This window comes from Loxodonta africana, chromosome 17, assembly GCF_030014295.1.
Source record: "Loxodonta africana isolate mLoxAfr1 chromosome 17, mLoxAfr1.hap2, whole genome shotgun sequence".
NCBI lineage: Eukaryota > Metazoa > Chordata > Mammalia > Proboscidea > Elephantidae > Loxodonta > Loxodonta africana.
The window spans coordinates 65,099,433-65,117,616 of NC_087358.1; the positions used below are offsets into that span (position 1 = coordinate 65,099,433).

The 18,184-nt window shown below is 39.7% G+C and overlaps 1 protein-coding gene across 2 annotated transcripts in view; it reads left to right on the plus strand.

The window, feature by feature from the left end:
- COG3 (component of oligomeric golgi complex 3) overlaps positions 1-18,184 on the plus strand; it is an 88,910-nt gene that overhangs the window by 60,917 nt on the left and 9,809 nt on the right. Inside the window, exons 20-22 of one of the 2 annotated variants that reach the window (XM_010592607.3) lie at positions 2,815-2,890; positions 8,474-8,601; positions 9,752-9,850. In XM_010592607.3, coding sequence (XP_010590909.1) covers positions 2,815-2,890; positions 8,474-8,601; positions 9,752-9,850 — 303 coding nt within the window. Of the gene's footprint in view, positions 1-2,814; positions 2,891-8,473; positions 8,602-9,751; positions 9,851-18,184 lie in introns of those variants that run through there. The other variant, XR_002786411.2, reaches the window with a different exon arrangement.

The following is an 18,184-nucleotide window of genomic DNA, read 5'->3' on the forward strand; positions in this document are numbered from 1 at the left end:
AAGATCCTTGTCTCTTTCAGCTTCTGTAGCCCTTGGCATTTCTTGACTGCATTTAGACATATCTTCACATGACATCTGTCTTTCTCTTGTGTGTGTTTCCATGTTTTCCGTTTTTCTAAGAGACCTCAGACAAGGTTAGGTTTAGGACCCACCCTACTCTGGTGTGGCTTCATTAATATAACACAGGAAAAGCTCTATTTCCATACAGGTTACATATGCAGGTACAGGGGTTGGGGCTTCAACATATCTTCTGGGGGGACACAGTTCAGTCCATAACACTAGGTTCTCTACTCTCTACAAACCCTGGTGGCATAGTAGTTAAGAGCTACTGCTGGTAATCAAAGGTTGGCAGTTTGAATCCACCAGGCACTCCTTGAAAACATTTTGTGGCAGTTGTACTCTGCCATTGTAAGGTCACTATGAGTCAAAATTGATTCGATGGCAACGGGTTTGGTTTTGGAAACCCTGGTGGCAGAGTGGTTAAGCGTTGGGCTGGTAACCAAAAGTTTGGCAGTTTGAATCCACCAGATGCTCCTTGGAAATCTATGGGGAAGTTCTTTTCTGCCTTATAGGGTCGCTATGAGTCAGAATCAACTCGACAGCAGCGGGTTTTAGTTTTTTTTGGTATAGCATCCATCCTCACTACTTACGGTTATTATGAGGGCCAAAATAAGATCATAAATGTAAATACGAAGTGCTGCAGAAAGTTATTTTATGGTAAAGTATGACAAAATTAAGGGGAAAAATCTGAATTAAAACATTTAAAAGGTAGTATTGTAAGTGCTTGGCTACTGACTGAAAGGTTGGCCATTGAAGTCCACCCAGAGGTGCCTCAGAAAAAAGGCCTACCAATCTGCTTCCAAAAGACCACGGTCATCAAAAACCCCGTGGAGCACAATTCTCAGTTGCCATGAGTCAAAACCAACTAGACAAATTTTTTTTTAGCTAAGCCGAAAGTGTTTGCTCTCGGTGGGCCCAGTTTGTTAAACTTAAATTTGTATCTGGCAATATTAATTTTCTTTCAAGCAGTTTGCGAAAGTATTGCAAGTTTGTTCTTAATATTTCCTTTGCAGGGTTATTAATTTCCTCAGCAACATTATAAATTTAAATTTTTTATTGATGTAGCACTTGTGATAGAATTTGGCCTATAAATTTAATGTGTGCTTTCAAGGAGTTATGACCTAATGAGAAATCGCGATAGAAAAATATATAAACATTAAGATATATACAACAATGTGAATTTTGCATACATTATCCAGATAATCACAGGAACACTTTGTGAGAAAATGAGTCTGTTTTCATCCTGTAGAATTTAAAAAAGAACGATGGGTATAATTAGGGAAAACTTTTGAAGAAAATCCTGTTTAAAGTTTGAATTAAAGGTAACTAAATTATCTGGATAGTAAATAAAGGTGAATGTGCAAGGTTGTATTTTTTTTTTAATATAAAGAATTTGTAAACAGCTTAAGTATATATCGTTATGAGATTGGTTGCGTTCTGGAATGATAGGCAGCTATTGCTGTCGAAACATAACTGGTATACATGGAAAATGTCCCAAATAAAGGTTTGCTGGAGGAGGGGGCAAAAAGTTTACAGAACAGTGTGTTCCCAGTTTTATAAATTTATACATATTAGTATATTTATATATTTATAGTAGAAAATATATGGGATATTATGCACTAAAGTTGAGCATTGGTTTTCTACTAAAGTTGAGCATTGGTTTTCTTCTAGCCTTGTCTAATTAATCTCTAGTTATGTGTGTGATTTGCTTTTAAAAGCTGAATCTCACAGTAAAAATAAAGACTAGGAAAGGAATCGAGGACAGGAGGAAAGCGGTGATTTTAAATACATGGGGCAGCAAGAGCAAAGGCCTGGCGTGATCCAAGAGTACAAACTTGGTAGAAATAGCGTGAGAGCTGGGAAGATCTGAGCCTGTCCTCTAAGATACGTTGTGGCCTTCTTTGTGAAAAGTTGGAAGACTGGTGCTCAGGTTTTTTTTAATGAGACTTTGAAGTGAGACTGAGGGCATAGCCTGGACTTTTTGCATATCACAATTTGTTTTTAAAACATGCTGTGTGCTGTTTCTGGCCCCCCTCACCCAGCTAGTCCTTACTCTCATCATCATTTGCCACCTCAAGTACAGTGTTGCCCAAGCAGCTAAATGCCGCGTTTTGAGTTGGAGTGATGCCAAGGAATTAAGACAAACGACTAGGTGTGAACGGTTCAGACCACTAGAAGGTGGGCCTCCAGGCCTAGATCCACAGCACTGGTTGGTCAAGTGTCCCTTGGGATTTTTTGATGCTTTTCCAAAATCTGATATGTCTGTTTTAATGACATTTTGTCTATGACGTAGTAAGAAATTGGACTTTCTAGATGTTTAAAGTAGATTTCGTCCTGCTGGGTGATATTTTTGTAGTACACGTGATAATAATTTAATATCAATACAACAGTTCACTTTAAGAGAGACCTGTTTTAGGTTGACAGTTCTCTAGAGCTTCATTTTTATCTTCTTACTCTCACATGTTTCAGGTAGAGTGTTTCAGGACATTGGTATGGTAGTTTTAAAGGGCAGGATATGCCAATATATATATACTCTTGAAAAATTCTGTGAGTAATCACAAAGGAGGTTTTGCTAAAAAGTTTTATTGGCTGTAAGAGATTGTGACATATCATTTTTTTTTTTTAAACACATTTTACACATTTGATTATTGTGATGTTTAATGGGTTCAAATGATGTCGTACAGCCTTTGATAGCAGTACTGGTTTAGTTTTTCATTGGTGAAATGGAATTTTTTTTTTTGTCTCCTCTACCAGGTTTCAGCATTAAAAACAATGGCCAGTCAGGGAGGTCCCAAGTATTCTCTGTCACAGCAGCCTTGGGCACAACCAGGTATTCAGGTTTTACTGTTTTGGCTTTCATTTTTAGGATGTTGGTTAATTTGCATTTACATAGTCCTTGCTCTGAATACTTGGAGTTGGTTTCCCATTCACTTTGGGGTACTAAGGTCTGGATTAATGCATGATTCAGTTTGGAGCTGACATGTCTTAACTGGCCAACACTACTTGTATTTCAGCAAGCATTCTAAGGAAGGAATTAAAAAAAAATTACCTAGTTAAAAATAAAACGTGGCACAACTAGAACGGAATGAATGAGAATAATGATGATACATTGTGAAAAATGTACCCAATATCCCTGAATAATTTGTATAGAAATTATTAAATGGGAACCTAGTTTGCTGTGTAAACTTTCACCTTAAACGCAATATAATATCATTTAAAAAATAAAACTTTGAAAGAAAATACAGCTTAGACAGAAACAGTTGGAGTCTGTTGGTTTCTATGCACCCACTTTTCATTGTGTTTGAGCTTTGATAAAAATACTGTATTTGATAGGGTGAAATTATGGAGTGCTGTTATTTTCAAGTGTTAGTGGAATAAAGGTTGGGCCATTATTTTGTTCCACATTTTATGCAAGTTGCTGCCTCTGTTTATTAGCGTTTTAGAGTGTTTGAAAAAAAATTCTAAGAATTAAGGTGTCAGTTGGGAATTGGCAGGCATTATTATTGTCTGAGTGCTGATTGGCAGATAGCTTGATAGAGATCAAAGATTGATTCTGGCTTAAAAAAGACAAAAAAAAACCAACCAAACAAGTTGCCTTCGAGTCGATTCCAACTCGTAGAAGTTATCTACAGGCACCTAATCTGGAATCTGCAGGCACCTAATCTGGAATCTGCTTTTTAATGCTATTGGTTGTCCATGTCTGTGTTACTGTGTACTATGTCTGTCAGTGTTCATTTTCCTTGGGAAAAAGCATTGATGCCATTCCAAGGCTCTGCAAAATTTTGTCGTTATTAATACTTTAGATTAATTTGAAGATAAACTAAGAATTTGAAAGAGTAACCATGTATCTGTTAGGAAGATTTGTAAATGTAACAGAATTACCAATTGTATTTAAAAGGAAGATAAGATTTCATTTCAAAGATTCGTCTTCTGAACTTTGATGATGTTGGTACAAGTTTGTATTGATTTGTTTTATCGCAGGTAAATTTTGTGATGTGCACTAGACCTTCTGTTTACTGTGATGGAGATAGTGAATGTTATACTGTCTTTATTATTTTAAACATTCATATTGGCGTATGAGCTGAGGAGCCGGAGTGGCACAAGCAGTTTGCAGTCGGCTGCTAACCAAAAGGTTGGCAGTTCACACCCACACAGCAGTTCCATGGAATAAAGTCCTGGTGGCTTGCTTCCATAGAGGTTACAGCCAAGAAAACCCTATGGTGCTGTTCTACTTTGTAACACATGGGGTCACCTTGAGTCAGAATCAACTCAACGGTAATGGATTTGGTTTGGTTTTTATGAGATTAAAATTTCAACTACATCTTCCTAAAAGACAGTGAGTGCACTTGATGCGGTGCATCCTGTCAGAAGACGGAAAACTAGATGCTTGTTCTGAGAATACTGGAGATTCTAGTCAGGGTCTGCCATAGTGCTAACGGCCAATTCGACTGTTCTCACAGTCAAGAGGCAGATTTTTCAGCCATAACTCAGCATGGTTCTTGAAGGGTGATGACATTTGGATTAATATGATCGTTTTGGCTCAAAGTTTCAGTCACTTGTAAGGCTTACGTAGAAATTGGAGCTGATTTTTATTTTGTACGTTTATGTAAATGAAACTCTTGGATGCGATAAATCTTTCTTAAAATAGGCAGAAGCCAGCAAATAGGCAGAGACATATTTAGTATAGCTAAGCCCAGGGGCTGGATGCGTAATGAGTGTATTGCTCTTTCCCCTTTTCTGTCAAAATAGGGACTACCGTTTTCTCAAGTGGAGTCCTGATAGAGCTCTCAGTATTAGGTGCATGGTGTCCTTAAGCGTTATGAGAATTGTCATGAGGAAAGCAGGAGGAGATAGAAGCAAACTGACGAAAGGACTTGACCTGCAGAACGAAATAGGGCCATGTGTTTAGTCATCAAACCATTCCATTTCCTTCTGGGAGATCTTGGTGAATGTAGCAGGGGCAGCTTAGTTTACCTAGTGTTGTGTCGTCTGGCCCATTTAACCACAGTGGAGGTGGAGCTGGTTTTTCTAGATCTGCGATACATGAAATCCATACTTAACGTCAAAGAGAGTTTTATTGGCCTCTCGGGTTGGAAGCATCGAGGACAGTCTAGGGACTGTCTTTGGCCTTTCTGTTCTAGAAACCCAGTGCTCCTGGTGCATGCAGACTTCATGAGTTTCTCAGGGATCATCTCATCATTAACTCAAAGGAGAGTGAGTTACAAGTTAGGATGCCAATTAGTAATGACTCAGGAGAATCTACCTTCGCAGGAGTCCGAGGACTTGTTCACTAGCTTGCACACTCCCTTTCCGGTTTCCAGGGGGCCTAAAAACTGAGTAACCCTGGAAGTGTGTTTAGTGATGCTATAGTGACTAGAGCCCATGGAATTGAAGTGTCTCGGAGGAGCTTTCATTTGTTTTATGGAAGATAAGCAATTCTTAGATCGCTGTACAAGCAATTCCTGGATTCTCTTGATAGCATTGGCACTTTCTTACCCTGCTCTACCACAGCACTCTTCATTCAAAACAAAACAAAACATTTGCCTGGTGTAAGATAGGAACTGTGGAAAGGTGTAAAATGAAACATAAATTCTACTTTCCACCTCCAAGTTAGCTCTTTTCTCAAAGGTAATAATAACAGCTTCTTTCCCAAAATTGTTTGTGCATATACTAGCATAAAATCAAACCAGACCCACTGCCATTGAGTCAATTCTGACTCACAGCGGACCCTGTAGGACAGAGTAGCTCTGCCCCATAGGATTTCCAAGGCTGTAATCTTTACAGAAGGAGACTGCCACAGCTTTCTCCCATGGAGCGGCTGTTGGGTTTGAACTGCAGACCTTTCAGTTAGCAGCTAAGTGCTTAACCACTGTGCCACCAGGGCTCCTTATGTTCTAGCATATATGGACTTAAAAAAAAATGGTACACAGAAGAGATTGTACTATATACCTTGCTTTTTTCACCTATGTATCATACACCTCTTTATGTATTAGCATGTCTAGCTCTACCATTGTATTTAACAGAGGCATAGAATTGGATCACTATATCATATCTTTAATAATTCTCTGGTTAGTGGATATTTAAATTATTCTCAGTTTTTGTTTTTCTATATACTCTGCACATATATCTTGGTATTTTGTGAGTAGGGTATATTTCTAGTGGTGGAAATGTTAAGTGTGAGAAGAATTGTGTATTTAAAATATTGCTGGATATTGCCTAATATTCCACCCAAAAGGGTGAACCAGTTACGCTTCCATCAGCAGCAGGTGAGGGCGCCCGTTTCCCCACACTCTTGCCAAGCATGGTGTAAAATTGGCGTGGTGGAGGCACCTGACCTCCTCTAACTTCAGAAGAGGGAAAGAGAATCAAGATCAATAGCCTAAGGCTGATGCTTACTAGGCGGAAGTCAGACAAGCCTTCTTTGTCCCACCTTTTAGCAATTCTGACATCAGCCGTCCCTCCCACGGGACCCTCTGCTTCTCTGCTGGGTTCCATAATTCACTGCAGTAGCCACACAGGACTCACAAACACTCACGATTATGGGGTTTATTAGGGAAGTAACAGGTTATAATTAAGGATTAGGAACAACTCAGGATACAGTTCTTCTGTCAGTACGGCCCCTTCTCAGCCATGTCTCTCTGGCCTTCGGCCCCTTGGCCCGGCCTCTTCCCTGCTCAGGCAAGTATTATAAAGTTCTTTAGCTCCGCCAGTAAGTACCCAGAGGCACCCCACTCCACCAGCAAGCCTCCTGGCTGAAGGGACTCAGCCCTCTTGCTCTGTGGACCGGGAAGCCCACCACACTTGTTCCGGTCGCCTGACTCTGCTGCCCTGCTGCTGCTGTTTCTCTGCCACTGCTTGCTGTTTCCGGTGTTAAAGCTCTCTCTCTCTGTGTCTCCTGCTTCTAGGGAGGTTCTCAGTGTAGGGGTCCTGGGTCCAAAGGACACACTGCACTCACATTTCTTCTTTCTTGGTGGTAGTGAGGTCCCCCCTCTCTGCTGGCTTCCCTTTCCTTTCATCTCTTGTAAGATAAAAGGTGTGACTCAAGTAAGGATGTGACCCCAGCAAGGCAGTGACTTGGGTAAGAGTGGTGATTAGGGTAAGGGTGGTGACTTGAGTCACACCCTCTAGTAAGGCAGTGACTCAGGATACATCCCACCCTAATCCTGCCTCATTAATATAATGGACAACTCACTCCCAAATGGGACCATAACCACAGGCATAGAGGCTAGGAGGAGCCCTGATGGCATAGTGGTTAAGAGCTACAGCTGGTAACCAAAAGGTCAGCAGTTCAAATCTACCAGCTGCTCCTTGGAAACTCTATGGGGTAGTTCTACCCTGTCCTGTAGGGCTGCTGTGAGTCAGAATTGACTCGATGGCAATGGATCTAGAGGCTAGGATTTATAATACATCACAAAATAGAGGATAATTACATCAGATCACAAAAGGATTTATAATACATCACAAAATAGAGGATAATTATATCAGATCACAAAATGGAGGGCAGTCACACAATACTGGGAGTCATGGCTTAGCCAAGTTACTTACCCGTCATAGGTTCTGTACACCTTATTTGTATTAGCAGTAAGCTGTCCAATCCCCTTGGGCCACAAGCACCTTATTTGCATGTCCCACCCAGTCATTGTGTGAGAGTCACAAAGACCATGGCTAGTAGGGCCATATTAAGTAATTCACTGCACCACATGTGGATATCTTAAATCTTGGTAGTTTTTACCAATCTCAAAGTGTCTCATTGTTAATTTGCATCTCTTTATGAATGAGGTTGAGCATCTTTGAATATATTAATCAGCCTTTCGTTTTAAATACTTCATACTGATTTATTTTCTAACTAGCTTCTTCAGACACTACGTATTACATAGTTTACTTGTTAAAAATTTCTGGAATTCTATTCTTGTTGTGGTAAGACAGTATAAGAAAGTAACGGATATTTAGATTCCCCCCAGCTGTGTGTGAGTATTTTCTGAATGATCTCAGCAAGCATCTTAGCATCTCTTTGTGTGTGGAGGTTGGTTCTGCAATGAATAAGCTCATTTATTATGAAGTAATTCTTACTAGTATTTCTCTGAAAATCACTTAAAAAAAAATACCAACACATTATTTCTGATCTTCAAATTCCAAAGACCCCATGTAACAGCCCCTAGGAATGTGTTGAGACATGCTGAGGGAGTTGTTCAGCAGCTGTAGCCCTTAGGGTTAGAATTTTATACATAGTGGACATGCAATGACTGCTTATAGGGCTTGTGATTACACTTGGTAAATAAACGAGAAAAATGAACGAAATTCTTCAGGGAAGTAAAGACTGCTTCTTTTGCTATTTTCCTCTCCCCTCTGAATTAAAATAGAAATGGTTCTCCCCTTCTTCTGTGTGATACTAACAAGTTTAATTTCTTTCCAGCAAAGGTCAGTGACCTTGTGTCAGGTGCCTATAAGATAATAAAAGCAAAGCTGCCTTTGACATTGAGGAGTATGTCACTGTACCTGTCCAATAAAGACACTGAATTCATCTTGTTTAAGCCTGTTAGGGTGAGTATCATGATAATTTATTTGAATGTTGACCAGTCTGTTCAGATATTCTTGTCACATATCCATACCATTTTCTTCTTCCTATAGACGTTTAAAAATGTTGGTATACTATTCAAGTGAAATTGATTAATAATCATTGTGATTGTTGAAAGGTTACAACACCTGCATCGGCGTGATTTTATATGTATAAAATTAGAGGAAATGATTGAGGGAGAAGGAGAAACTTGGGAAAGCCAGAGCGTGAAGGCATTGCCTTGTTTTTCCGGGTTTTGCAAATTTTCTGCCTTTGACAGGGTGCAGTCTTACCACTTTTCTCTTGCTTGTTTTAGTGAAAAATATTTGAGTTTTTTCTCTAACAGATTCCTGCCGTCAAGTCGATTCTGACCCATAGCAACCCTATAGAACAGAGTAGAACTGCCCCATAGGGTTTCCAGGGAGCGGCTGGTGGATTGTTTGAACTGCTGACATTTTGGCTAGCAGTCGAGCTCTTAACCACTGCACCACCAGGGCTCCATCTATATATGTGTGTGTATATATTTTTAGCCACCTTCCCTTTGTCAGTTGACTCAATGGCAATGAGTCACTTTGTCTTAAGTTTTCAATATGTTGCCTTTCAAAGCAGAAATTACCAAATAAACAAAAAATCTGACCCTCACGTTGGATTTGGCCCAACACTAGAGCGAGCAGCATTTCAGGAGTTGTGCTCCACATTACTGGTGAGTCATGGAAATAAATGGCATGCAGTGGCCACCAAGGGATTAAATGTCACAGCAGATTTAGGACTCATAACTTCCAATTCTGTGTTGAGCTCACATTTTTAGTCAGGGATTTGGTTGATTTTTAAACTACATGTTATGTGTCTAGGAACTTAATTATCTTTTTGTGTAAGAAATTGCTGATAAAGGCTCTTACTATTCTCTGGAGGGATAGGACTTACTAGAGTTTAGTTTTTTTAAGATCTTAGTCAAGTTTTGCTGGCATCTGAAATATTGAGTGCAGATCAGGTGTCTTTAGTAATCCCATGAGAGATACATTTTCTGTAATTGTTTTGGCAAATTTCATTACGATTTCACGTTCTTAGTGCTTCTTGTTTAAGACAACTGTTTATGCTTTCAGCTATTCATTAATATGATTTCTTATTCTTCCTAAGAACAATATTCAGCAAGTCTTCCAGAAGATCCATACTTTGTTAAAAGAAGAGTTTAGCCCTGAAGATACCCAGATCATAGCTTGTCCTTCCATGGAACAGGTAATCCATAGACAGAAAACCCTGGTTACTTTTTTCCCTACCTTGGTTGTTTTACTTGAGTAGGTAATACTTTGAGTAACCATGTTTTTATTTTTAATTTTAAAATTGTGCATTATTTTATTCTGATGGGCAAGAATTCAAACTTTGAGTTTCTGTAAAAATGGTGCAGTGGTGTCAGAGTTCCTCTCGTTTCACGAGGTGGGAGAATCATCAGCGTCAGCCGAAGGCTGATTCCTTTGAGGTGAAGGTCAAACGTATCTCCACCCTCCAACCTTTTTACCATTTCTGACACTAGCTGTCCCGCCCACAGCACTCTCTACTTCTCAGCTGGGTTCAGTAATTTGCTGCAGTGGCCACACAGAACTCACAGACCACACTTATAGTTATGGGATTTATTAGGGAAATAATGGGTTACAATTCAGGATCAGGAATGACTCAGGATACAGTTCTTTAGCCAGGACAGATTCTTAGCACCTTGGCCCCACGGCCTGGCCTCTGCATTGCTTAGCAAGTATTACAAAGCTCTTTAGCTCTACTTGTAAGTGACCACAGGCACCCCACTCCATCAGTAAGCTTTGGCTCAAAGGCATGTAGCTCTCCCGCCCCGTGGGTTGGCACACCTACTGTAACCACCTTGCGCTGTGCACTGGGAAGGCCACCATGCCATCTTGTGCTCGTCTCCGCATTCTCCTGCCACTATTTCTCTGCCACCGCTTCTTGTTGTCTCATGCTTTCTCCAGTGTTATAGCTCTCTCTCTCTCTGTCTCCTGGGTCTAGGAGATTCTAAGTGCAGGAATCCCAGCTCCTCTTTCTTGGTGGTAGTGAGGGCCCCGCTTCCTGCCTCTGGGATGGTGAAACTGACCAGTTTCTTTGTTGGGGTTATGTACACCTTATTTGCATGGTCCCACCTCCACAAGGGTGCCATGCACCTTATTTGCATTATTAGCAGTGCTGTCCAATCCCTTTGCTGGGTCATAAGCACCTTATTTGCATAGTTCCACCCAGTCATTTTGCAGGAGTCACAAGACTGTGGTGAGAAGGGCCATATAAAAGCGATTCATCATAGCACAGTTGCTCTCTCTAACTTTTGGGGGATTGCTTTATAATTTTCATTTTTTTAATCCCTTCTATAGCTGAAACGACTCGAGGGCACTGGGTTTTTTTGGGCTGGGTTATAGCTGATATTGAAAATTGCTGTGTTTCAGATAAATGAACTGTTTGTGTAAAATTCAGTGGTATTTAGGTAGCTGAGTCTTTTTGGATTTTTTTTCTTTAAAAAATTTTTTTTTAATTTTTATTGTGCTTTAAGTGAAAGTTTACAAATCAAGTCAGTCTGTCACACATAAGCCTATATAAACCTTACTACATACTCCCATTTACTCTCCCCCTAATGAGTCAGCCCACTCCCTCCCTCCAGTCTCTCCTTTTGTGACCGTTTTGCCAGTTTCTAACCCTCTCTACCCTCCCATCTCCCCTCCAGACAGGAGATGCCAACACAGTCTCAAGTGTCCACCTGGTACAAGTAGCTCACTCTTCATCAGCATCTCTCTCCAGCCCATTGTCCAGTCCCTTCCATGTCTGATGAGTTGTCTTCGGGAATGGTTCCTGTCCTGGGCCAACAGAAGGTTTAGGGACCATGACCGCCGGGATTCTTCTAGTCTCAGTCAGACCATTAAGTCTGGTCTTCTTATGAGAATTTGGGGTCTGCATCCCACTGTTCACTTGCTCCCTCAGGGGTTCTCTGTTGTGCTCCCTGTCAGGGCAGTCATCGGTTGTGGCCGGGGACCATCTAGTTCTTCTGGTCTCGGGATGATGTAAGTCTCTAGCTCATGTGGCCCTTTCTATCTCTTGGGCTCATAGTTATCATGTGACCTTGGTGTTCTTCATTCTCCTTTGACCCAGGTGGGTTGAGACCAATTGATGCATCTTAGACGGCCGCTTGTTAGCATTTAAGACCCCAGACGCCACACTTCAAAGTGGGATGCAGAATGTTTTCATAATAGAATTTATTTTGCCAATTGACTTAGAAGTCCCCTTAAGCCATAGTCCCCAAACCCCCGCCCTTGCTCCGCTGACCTTCAAACCATTCAGTTTATCCCGGAAATTTCTTTGCTTTTGGTCCAGTCTATTTCTAGGTTTTTAAGGAAGCGCCAAATTGATTTCCAAAGTGGTTGTACCATTTTACATTCCCACCAGCAGTGTATAAGTGTTCCAGTCTCTCACAACCTCTCCAAAATTTATTATTTTGTGTTTTTTGGATTAATGCCAGCCTTGTTGGAGTGAGATGGAATCTCATTGTAGTTTTGATCTGCATTTCTCTAATGGCTAATGATCGTGAGCATTAGCTACCTCGGTGTGTGCTTTAGTGAAGTGCCTGTTCATATCCTTTGCCCATTTCTTAAGTGGGTCATTTGTCTTTTTGTTGTTGAGTTTTTGCAGTATCATGTAGATTTTAGATATCAGACGCTAATCAGAAATGTCATAGCTAAAAACTTTTTCCCGGTCTGTAGGTAATCTTTTTAGTCTTTTGGTGAAGTCTTTGGATGAGCTTAGGTGTTTAATTTTTAGGAGCTCCCAGGCATCTACTTTCTCTTCTGATGTTTATGCGTTGTTAGTAATGTTTTGTACACTGTTTATGCCATGTGTATTAGGGCTCCTAGCATCCCTATCTTTTCTTCCATGATCTTTATTGTTTCAGATTGTATATTTAGGTCTTTGATCCATTTTGAGTTAGTTTTTGTGCATGGCGTGAGGTATGGGTGTTGTTTCTGTTTTTTGCAGATGGATATCCAGTTATGCCAGCACCATTTGTTAAACAGACTGTCTCTTCCCCATTTAACTGACTTTGGGCTTTTGTCAAGTATCAGCTGCTCATATGTGGATGGATTTATGCCTGGATTCTCAATTCTGTTCTGTTGGTCTTTGTTGTTGTACCAGTTACCAGGCTGTTTTGACTACTGTAGTAGTATAATAGGTTCTAAAATCAGGTAGTGTGAGGCCCCTCGCTTTGTTCTTCTTTTTCAGTAATGCTTTACTTATCCGGGGCCTCTTTCCCTTCCATATGAAGTTCGTGCTTTGTTTCTCCATCTCATTAAAAAATGTCATTGGGATTTGGATCGGAATTGCATTGTATCTATATTTGGCTTTTGGTAGAATAGACGTTTTTACAATGTTAAGTCTTTCTGTGCATGAACAAGGTGTGTTTTTCCACTTACGTAGGTCTCTCTTGGTTTCTTGCAGAAGTGTTTTGTAGTTTTCTTTGTATAAGTCTTTTACATCTCTGATAAGATTTATTCCTAAGTGTTTTATCTTCTTGGGGTTTACTGTAAATAGTATTGATTTCGTGATTTCCTCTTTGGTGTTCTTTTTGTTGGTGTAGAGGAATCCAACTGATTTTTGTATTTTTTTAAATCAATTTTTATTGTGCTTTAAGTGAAAGTTTATAGATCAGGTCAGTTTCTCATACAAATATTTACACACACCTTGCCGTATACTCCTAATTGCTCTCCCTCCAGTGAGACAGCACAGTTCATCCCTCCACTCTGTCTCCTCGTGTCCATTCTGGCAGCTTCTGGCCCCCTCTGGCCTCTCATCCCCACTGCAGACAGGAGATGCCAACATAGCCTCATGTGTCGACTTGATCCAAGAAGCTCATTCTTCACCAGTATCGTTTTCCATCCCCTATTCCAGTCCAATCCCTGTCTGAAGGGTTAACTTTGGGAATGGTTCCTGTCTTGGGCTAACAGAGGGTCTAGGGACCATGGCCTCCGGCGTCCCTCCAGTCCCAGTTAGACCATTAAGTCTGGTCTTTTTGCGAGAATTTGAGGTCTGCATCCCACTGCTCTCCTGCTTTGCTCCCTCAGGGTTTCTCTGTTGAGTACCCTGTCAGGGCAGTCATCAGTTGTGGCCGGGCACCATCGAGCTCTTCTGGTCTCAGGCTTATGTGGTTTCTGGTTTATGTGGTCCTTTCTGTCTCTTAGGCTCATAATTACCTTGTGTCTTTGGCGTTCTTCATTTTTCCTTGCTCCAGATGGGTTGAGACCAATTGAAGCATCTTAGGTGGCTGCTTGCTAGCATTTAAGACCCCAGATGCCCCTCTCCAAAGTAGTATGCAGAATGTTTTCTTAATAGATTTTATTATGCCAGTTGACTTAGATGTCCTCTGAAACCATGGTCCTCAAACCACTGCCCCTGCTATGCTGGCCTTTGAAGGATTCAGTTTTTTCAGGAAACTTCTTTGCTTTTGGTTTAGTCCATTTGTGTTGACCTCTTTTGTATTGCGTATTGTCTTTCCCTTCACCTAAGATAAAACTTATTTACTATCTAATTAGTGAATACCTCTCTCCCTCCCTGCAGCCCTCCTCCCTCTCGTAACCATCAAAGAATATTTTCTTCTCTGTTTAAACTGTTTTTCCAGTTCTTATAATAGTGGTCTTATATAATATTTGTACTTTTGGAATTGACTAATTTCACTCAGCATAATGTCTTTCAGATTTTTCCATGTTAGGAAGTGTTTCATGGATTCAACATTGTTCTTTATCGATGTGTAGTATTCCATAATTTGTTCATTCATCTGTTGATGGGCAGTTTGGTTGCTTCCAACTTTTTGCTACTGTAAACAGTGCTGCAGTAAACATGGGTGTGCATATATCTGTTTGTGTAAAGGCTCTTATTTCTCTAGGATACATTCCATGTAGTGGGATTGCTGGATCGCATGGTAGTTCTATTTCTAGCTTTTTAAGGAAGCACCAAATCGATTTCCAAAGTGTTTGTATCATTTTACCCTCCCACCAGCAGCGTGTAAGTGTTCCAGTCTCTCCACAACCTCTCCAACATTTATTATTATGTGTTTTTTGGATTAATGCAAGCCTTGTTGGAGTGAGACAGAATCTCATTGTAGTTTTGATTTGCATTTCTGTAATGGCTAATGATCGTGAACATTTCCTCATGTATCTGTTAGTGGCCTGAATGTGTTCTTCAGCGAAGTGCTTGTTCATATCCTTTGCCCATTTTTTAACTGGGTTATTTGTCTTTTTGTGGGTGAGTTTTAGCAGAATCATACAGATTTTAGAGATTAGGTGCTGATCGGAAATATCATAGCTAAAAACTTTTTCCCAGTCTGTAGGTAGCCTTTTTAGTCTTTTGGCGAAGTCTGTGGATGAGCATAGGTGTTTGGTTTTTAGGAGCTCCCAGTTATCTGGTTTCTCTTTGGCATTTTTAGGAATGTTCTGTATTCTGTTCATGCCATGTATTAGGGCTCCTAACATTGTCCCTATTTTTTCTTCCATGATCTTTATTGTTTGAGACTTTATGTTTAGGTCTTTGATCCATTTTGTGTTAGTTTTTGTGCATGGTGTGAGGTGTGGGTCCTGTGTCATTTTTTTACAGATGGATATCCAGTTATGCCAGCACCATTTGCTAAAAAGACTGTCTTTTCCCCAATCAACTGATTTTGGGCCTTTGTCAAGTATCAAAAAAAAAAAAAATTTTTTTTTTTTCCCCGTATGTGGTTAGACTCATGTGTGGATTCTCAATTTTGTTCCATTGGTGTACGTGTCTGTTGTTGTACCAGTACTAGGCTGTTTTGAGTACTGTGGCCATATAATGGGTTCTAAATCAGGTAGAGTGAGGCCTCCCACTTTGTTCTTCTTTTTTAGTAATGCTTTACTTATCCGGGGCGTCTTTCCCTTCCATATGAAGTTGTTGCTTTGTTTCTCCATCTCGTTAAAAAATGCATTAGAATTTGGATCGGAATTGCATTGTAGCTATATTTGGCTTTTGGCAGAATAGGCATTTTTACAATGTTAAGTGTTCCTATGCATGAGCAAGGTATGTTTTTCCACTTATGTAGGTCTCTTTTGGCTTCTTGCAGTAGTGCCTTGTAGTTTTCTTTGTATCGGTCTTTTACATGTCTGATAAGATTTGTTCCTAAGTATTTTATCTTCTTGGGGTCTACTGTAAATGGTATTGATTTCGTGATTTCCTCTTTGGTGTTCTTTTTGTTGGTGTAGAGGAATCCAACTGATTTTTTTATGTTTATCTTGTATCCTGATACTCTGCTGAACTCTTCAATTAGTTTCAGTAGTTTTTTTCCAGATTCTTTAGGGTTTTCTGTGTATAAGATCATGCCATCTGTAAATAGATATACTTTTACTTCTTCCTTACCAATTTTAATGCCCTTTATTTCTTTATCTAGCCTAATTGCTCTGGCTATCCAGCACTATGTTGAATAAGAATGGTGATAAGGGGCATCCGTGTCCGGTTCCCATTCTCAAGGGGAGCGCTTTCAGAGTCTCTCCATTTAGGATGATGTTGGCTGTTGGCTTTGTATAAATGCCCTTAATTATGTTGAATTTTCCTTCTGTTCTTATTTTGGTGAGAGTTTTTATCATGAATGGATGTTGGAGTTTGTCAAATGCCTTTTCTGCATCAATCGATAAGATCATTTGCTTCTTGTCTTTTGTTTTATTTATGTGATGGATTACATTGATTGTTTTTCTAATGTTGCACCATCCCTGCATACCTGGAATGAATCCCACTAGGTCATGGTGAATTAGTTTTTTGGTATGTTGTTGAATTCTGTTGGCTAGAATTTTGTTGAGGATTTTTTTATCTAAGTTCATGAGGGATATAGGTGTGTAATGTTCTCTTTTTATGGTGTCTTTACCTGGTTTTCGTATCATGGATGTGCTTTCTTCATAGAATGAGGTAGGGAGCATTCCATCGTTTTCTACGCTCTGAAATACCTTTAGTAGTACTGGTGTCAACTCTTCTCTGAACATTTGGTAGAACTCTTCAGTGAAGCCGTCCGGGCCAGAACTTTGTTTTGTTGGGAGTTTTTAAATTGCCTTTTCAATCTCTTCTTTTGTTATGGGCTCATTTAGTTTTCCTACCTCTGTGTTAGTTCAGGTATGTAGCGTGTTTCTAGAAATTTATCTGTTTCTTCTAGGTTTTCAAATTTGTTAGAGTACAGGTTTTCGTAGAAATCCGATACGATTCTTTTCATTTCAGTCGGGTCTGTTGTTACATCGCCCATCTCATTTTTTTACCTGTCGTATTTTTCTTTTGTCGGTTTGGCCAATGGCTTATTAATTTTTTCAGAGAATCAGCTTTTGGTGTTGTTAACTCTTTCAATTGTTTTTCTGTTCTGTATTTCATTTATTTCTGATCTAATTTTTATTATTTGATTTATTTTGGTGCCTGAGGGTTTCTTTTGTTGCTCTCTTTCTGTTTATTCAAGTTGTAAGTATGATTCTTTGATTTTGGCCCTTTCTGCTTTTTGTACGTGTGCATTTATTGATATAAATTGACATCTGAACACTGCTTTAGCTGTGTCCCAAAGGTTCTGATGGGAAGTATTTTCATTCTTATTGGATTCTGTGAACTTATTTATTCCATCCTTCATGTATGTCTTTTATAACCCAGTTGTTTTTGAGCAGGGTGTTGTTCAGTTTCAAAGTGTTTGATTTCTTTTCCCTGCCTTGTGTGTTGCTAATTTCTACTTTTATGGCCTTATATAAGGTTAGAGAAGATGCTTTGTAATATTTTGGTTTTTTGGATTCTGTTAAGGCTTGCTTTATGACCTAATATGTGGTCTATTGTAGAGAATGTTCAATGTGTGCTGGAAAAGAAACTATGTTTGGCTGCTGCTGGGTGGAGTGTTCTGTGTATGTCTGCGAGGTCAAGTTAGTTGATTGTGGCATTTACATCTTCCCTGTCTTTACTGAGCTTCTTTCTGAATGTTCTATCCTTCACTGAAAGTGGCGTGTTGAAGTCTCATACTATTATTGTGGAGCCGTCTGTCTCACTTTTCAATGCTGTTAGGGTTTGTTTTATGTATCTTGCAGCCCTGTCATTGGGTGCATAAATATTTAATATGGTAATATCTTTCTGTATATTGTCCCTTTAAACATTATATAGTGTCTTTCCTTATTGTTCGTGGTGGATTTAATTTTAAAGTCTATTTTGTCAGAAATTAATATTGCCACTCCTGCTCTTGTTTGATTGTTGTTTGCTGGATATATTTTTTTCCCATCCTTTGAGTTTTAGTTTGTGTCTCTAAGTCTAAGGTGTGTCTCTTGTAGGCAGCATATAGACGGATCGTGTTTTTTAATGCGTTCTACCACTCTGTCTCTTTATGGCTGCATTTAGTCCATTTACATTCAGCTTAATAATGGATAGGTATGAGTTTAGTGCTGTCATTTTGATGTCTCTTTTTGTGTGTTCTTGACAATTTCTTTTTTGCGTTTAATTTTTTGTGCTGAGTAGTTTATTGTCTTTTCCTCTTATGTGTCATTGTTGATTTTGTTCTTGCTGAGTCTTTTTTTTTTTCTT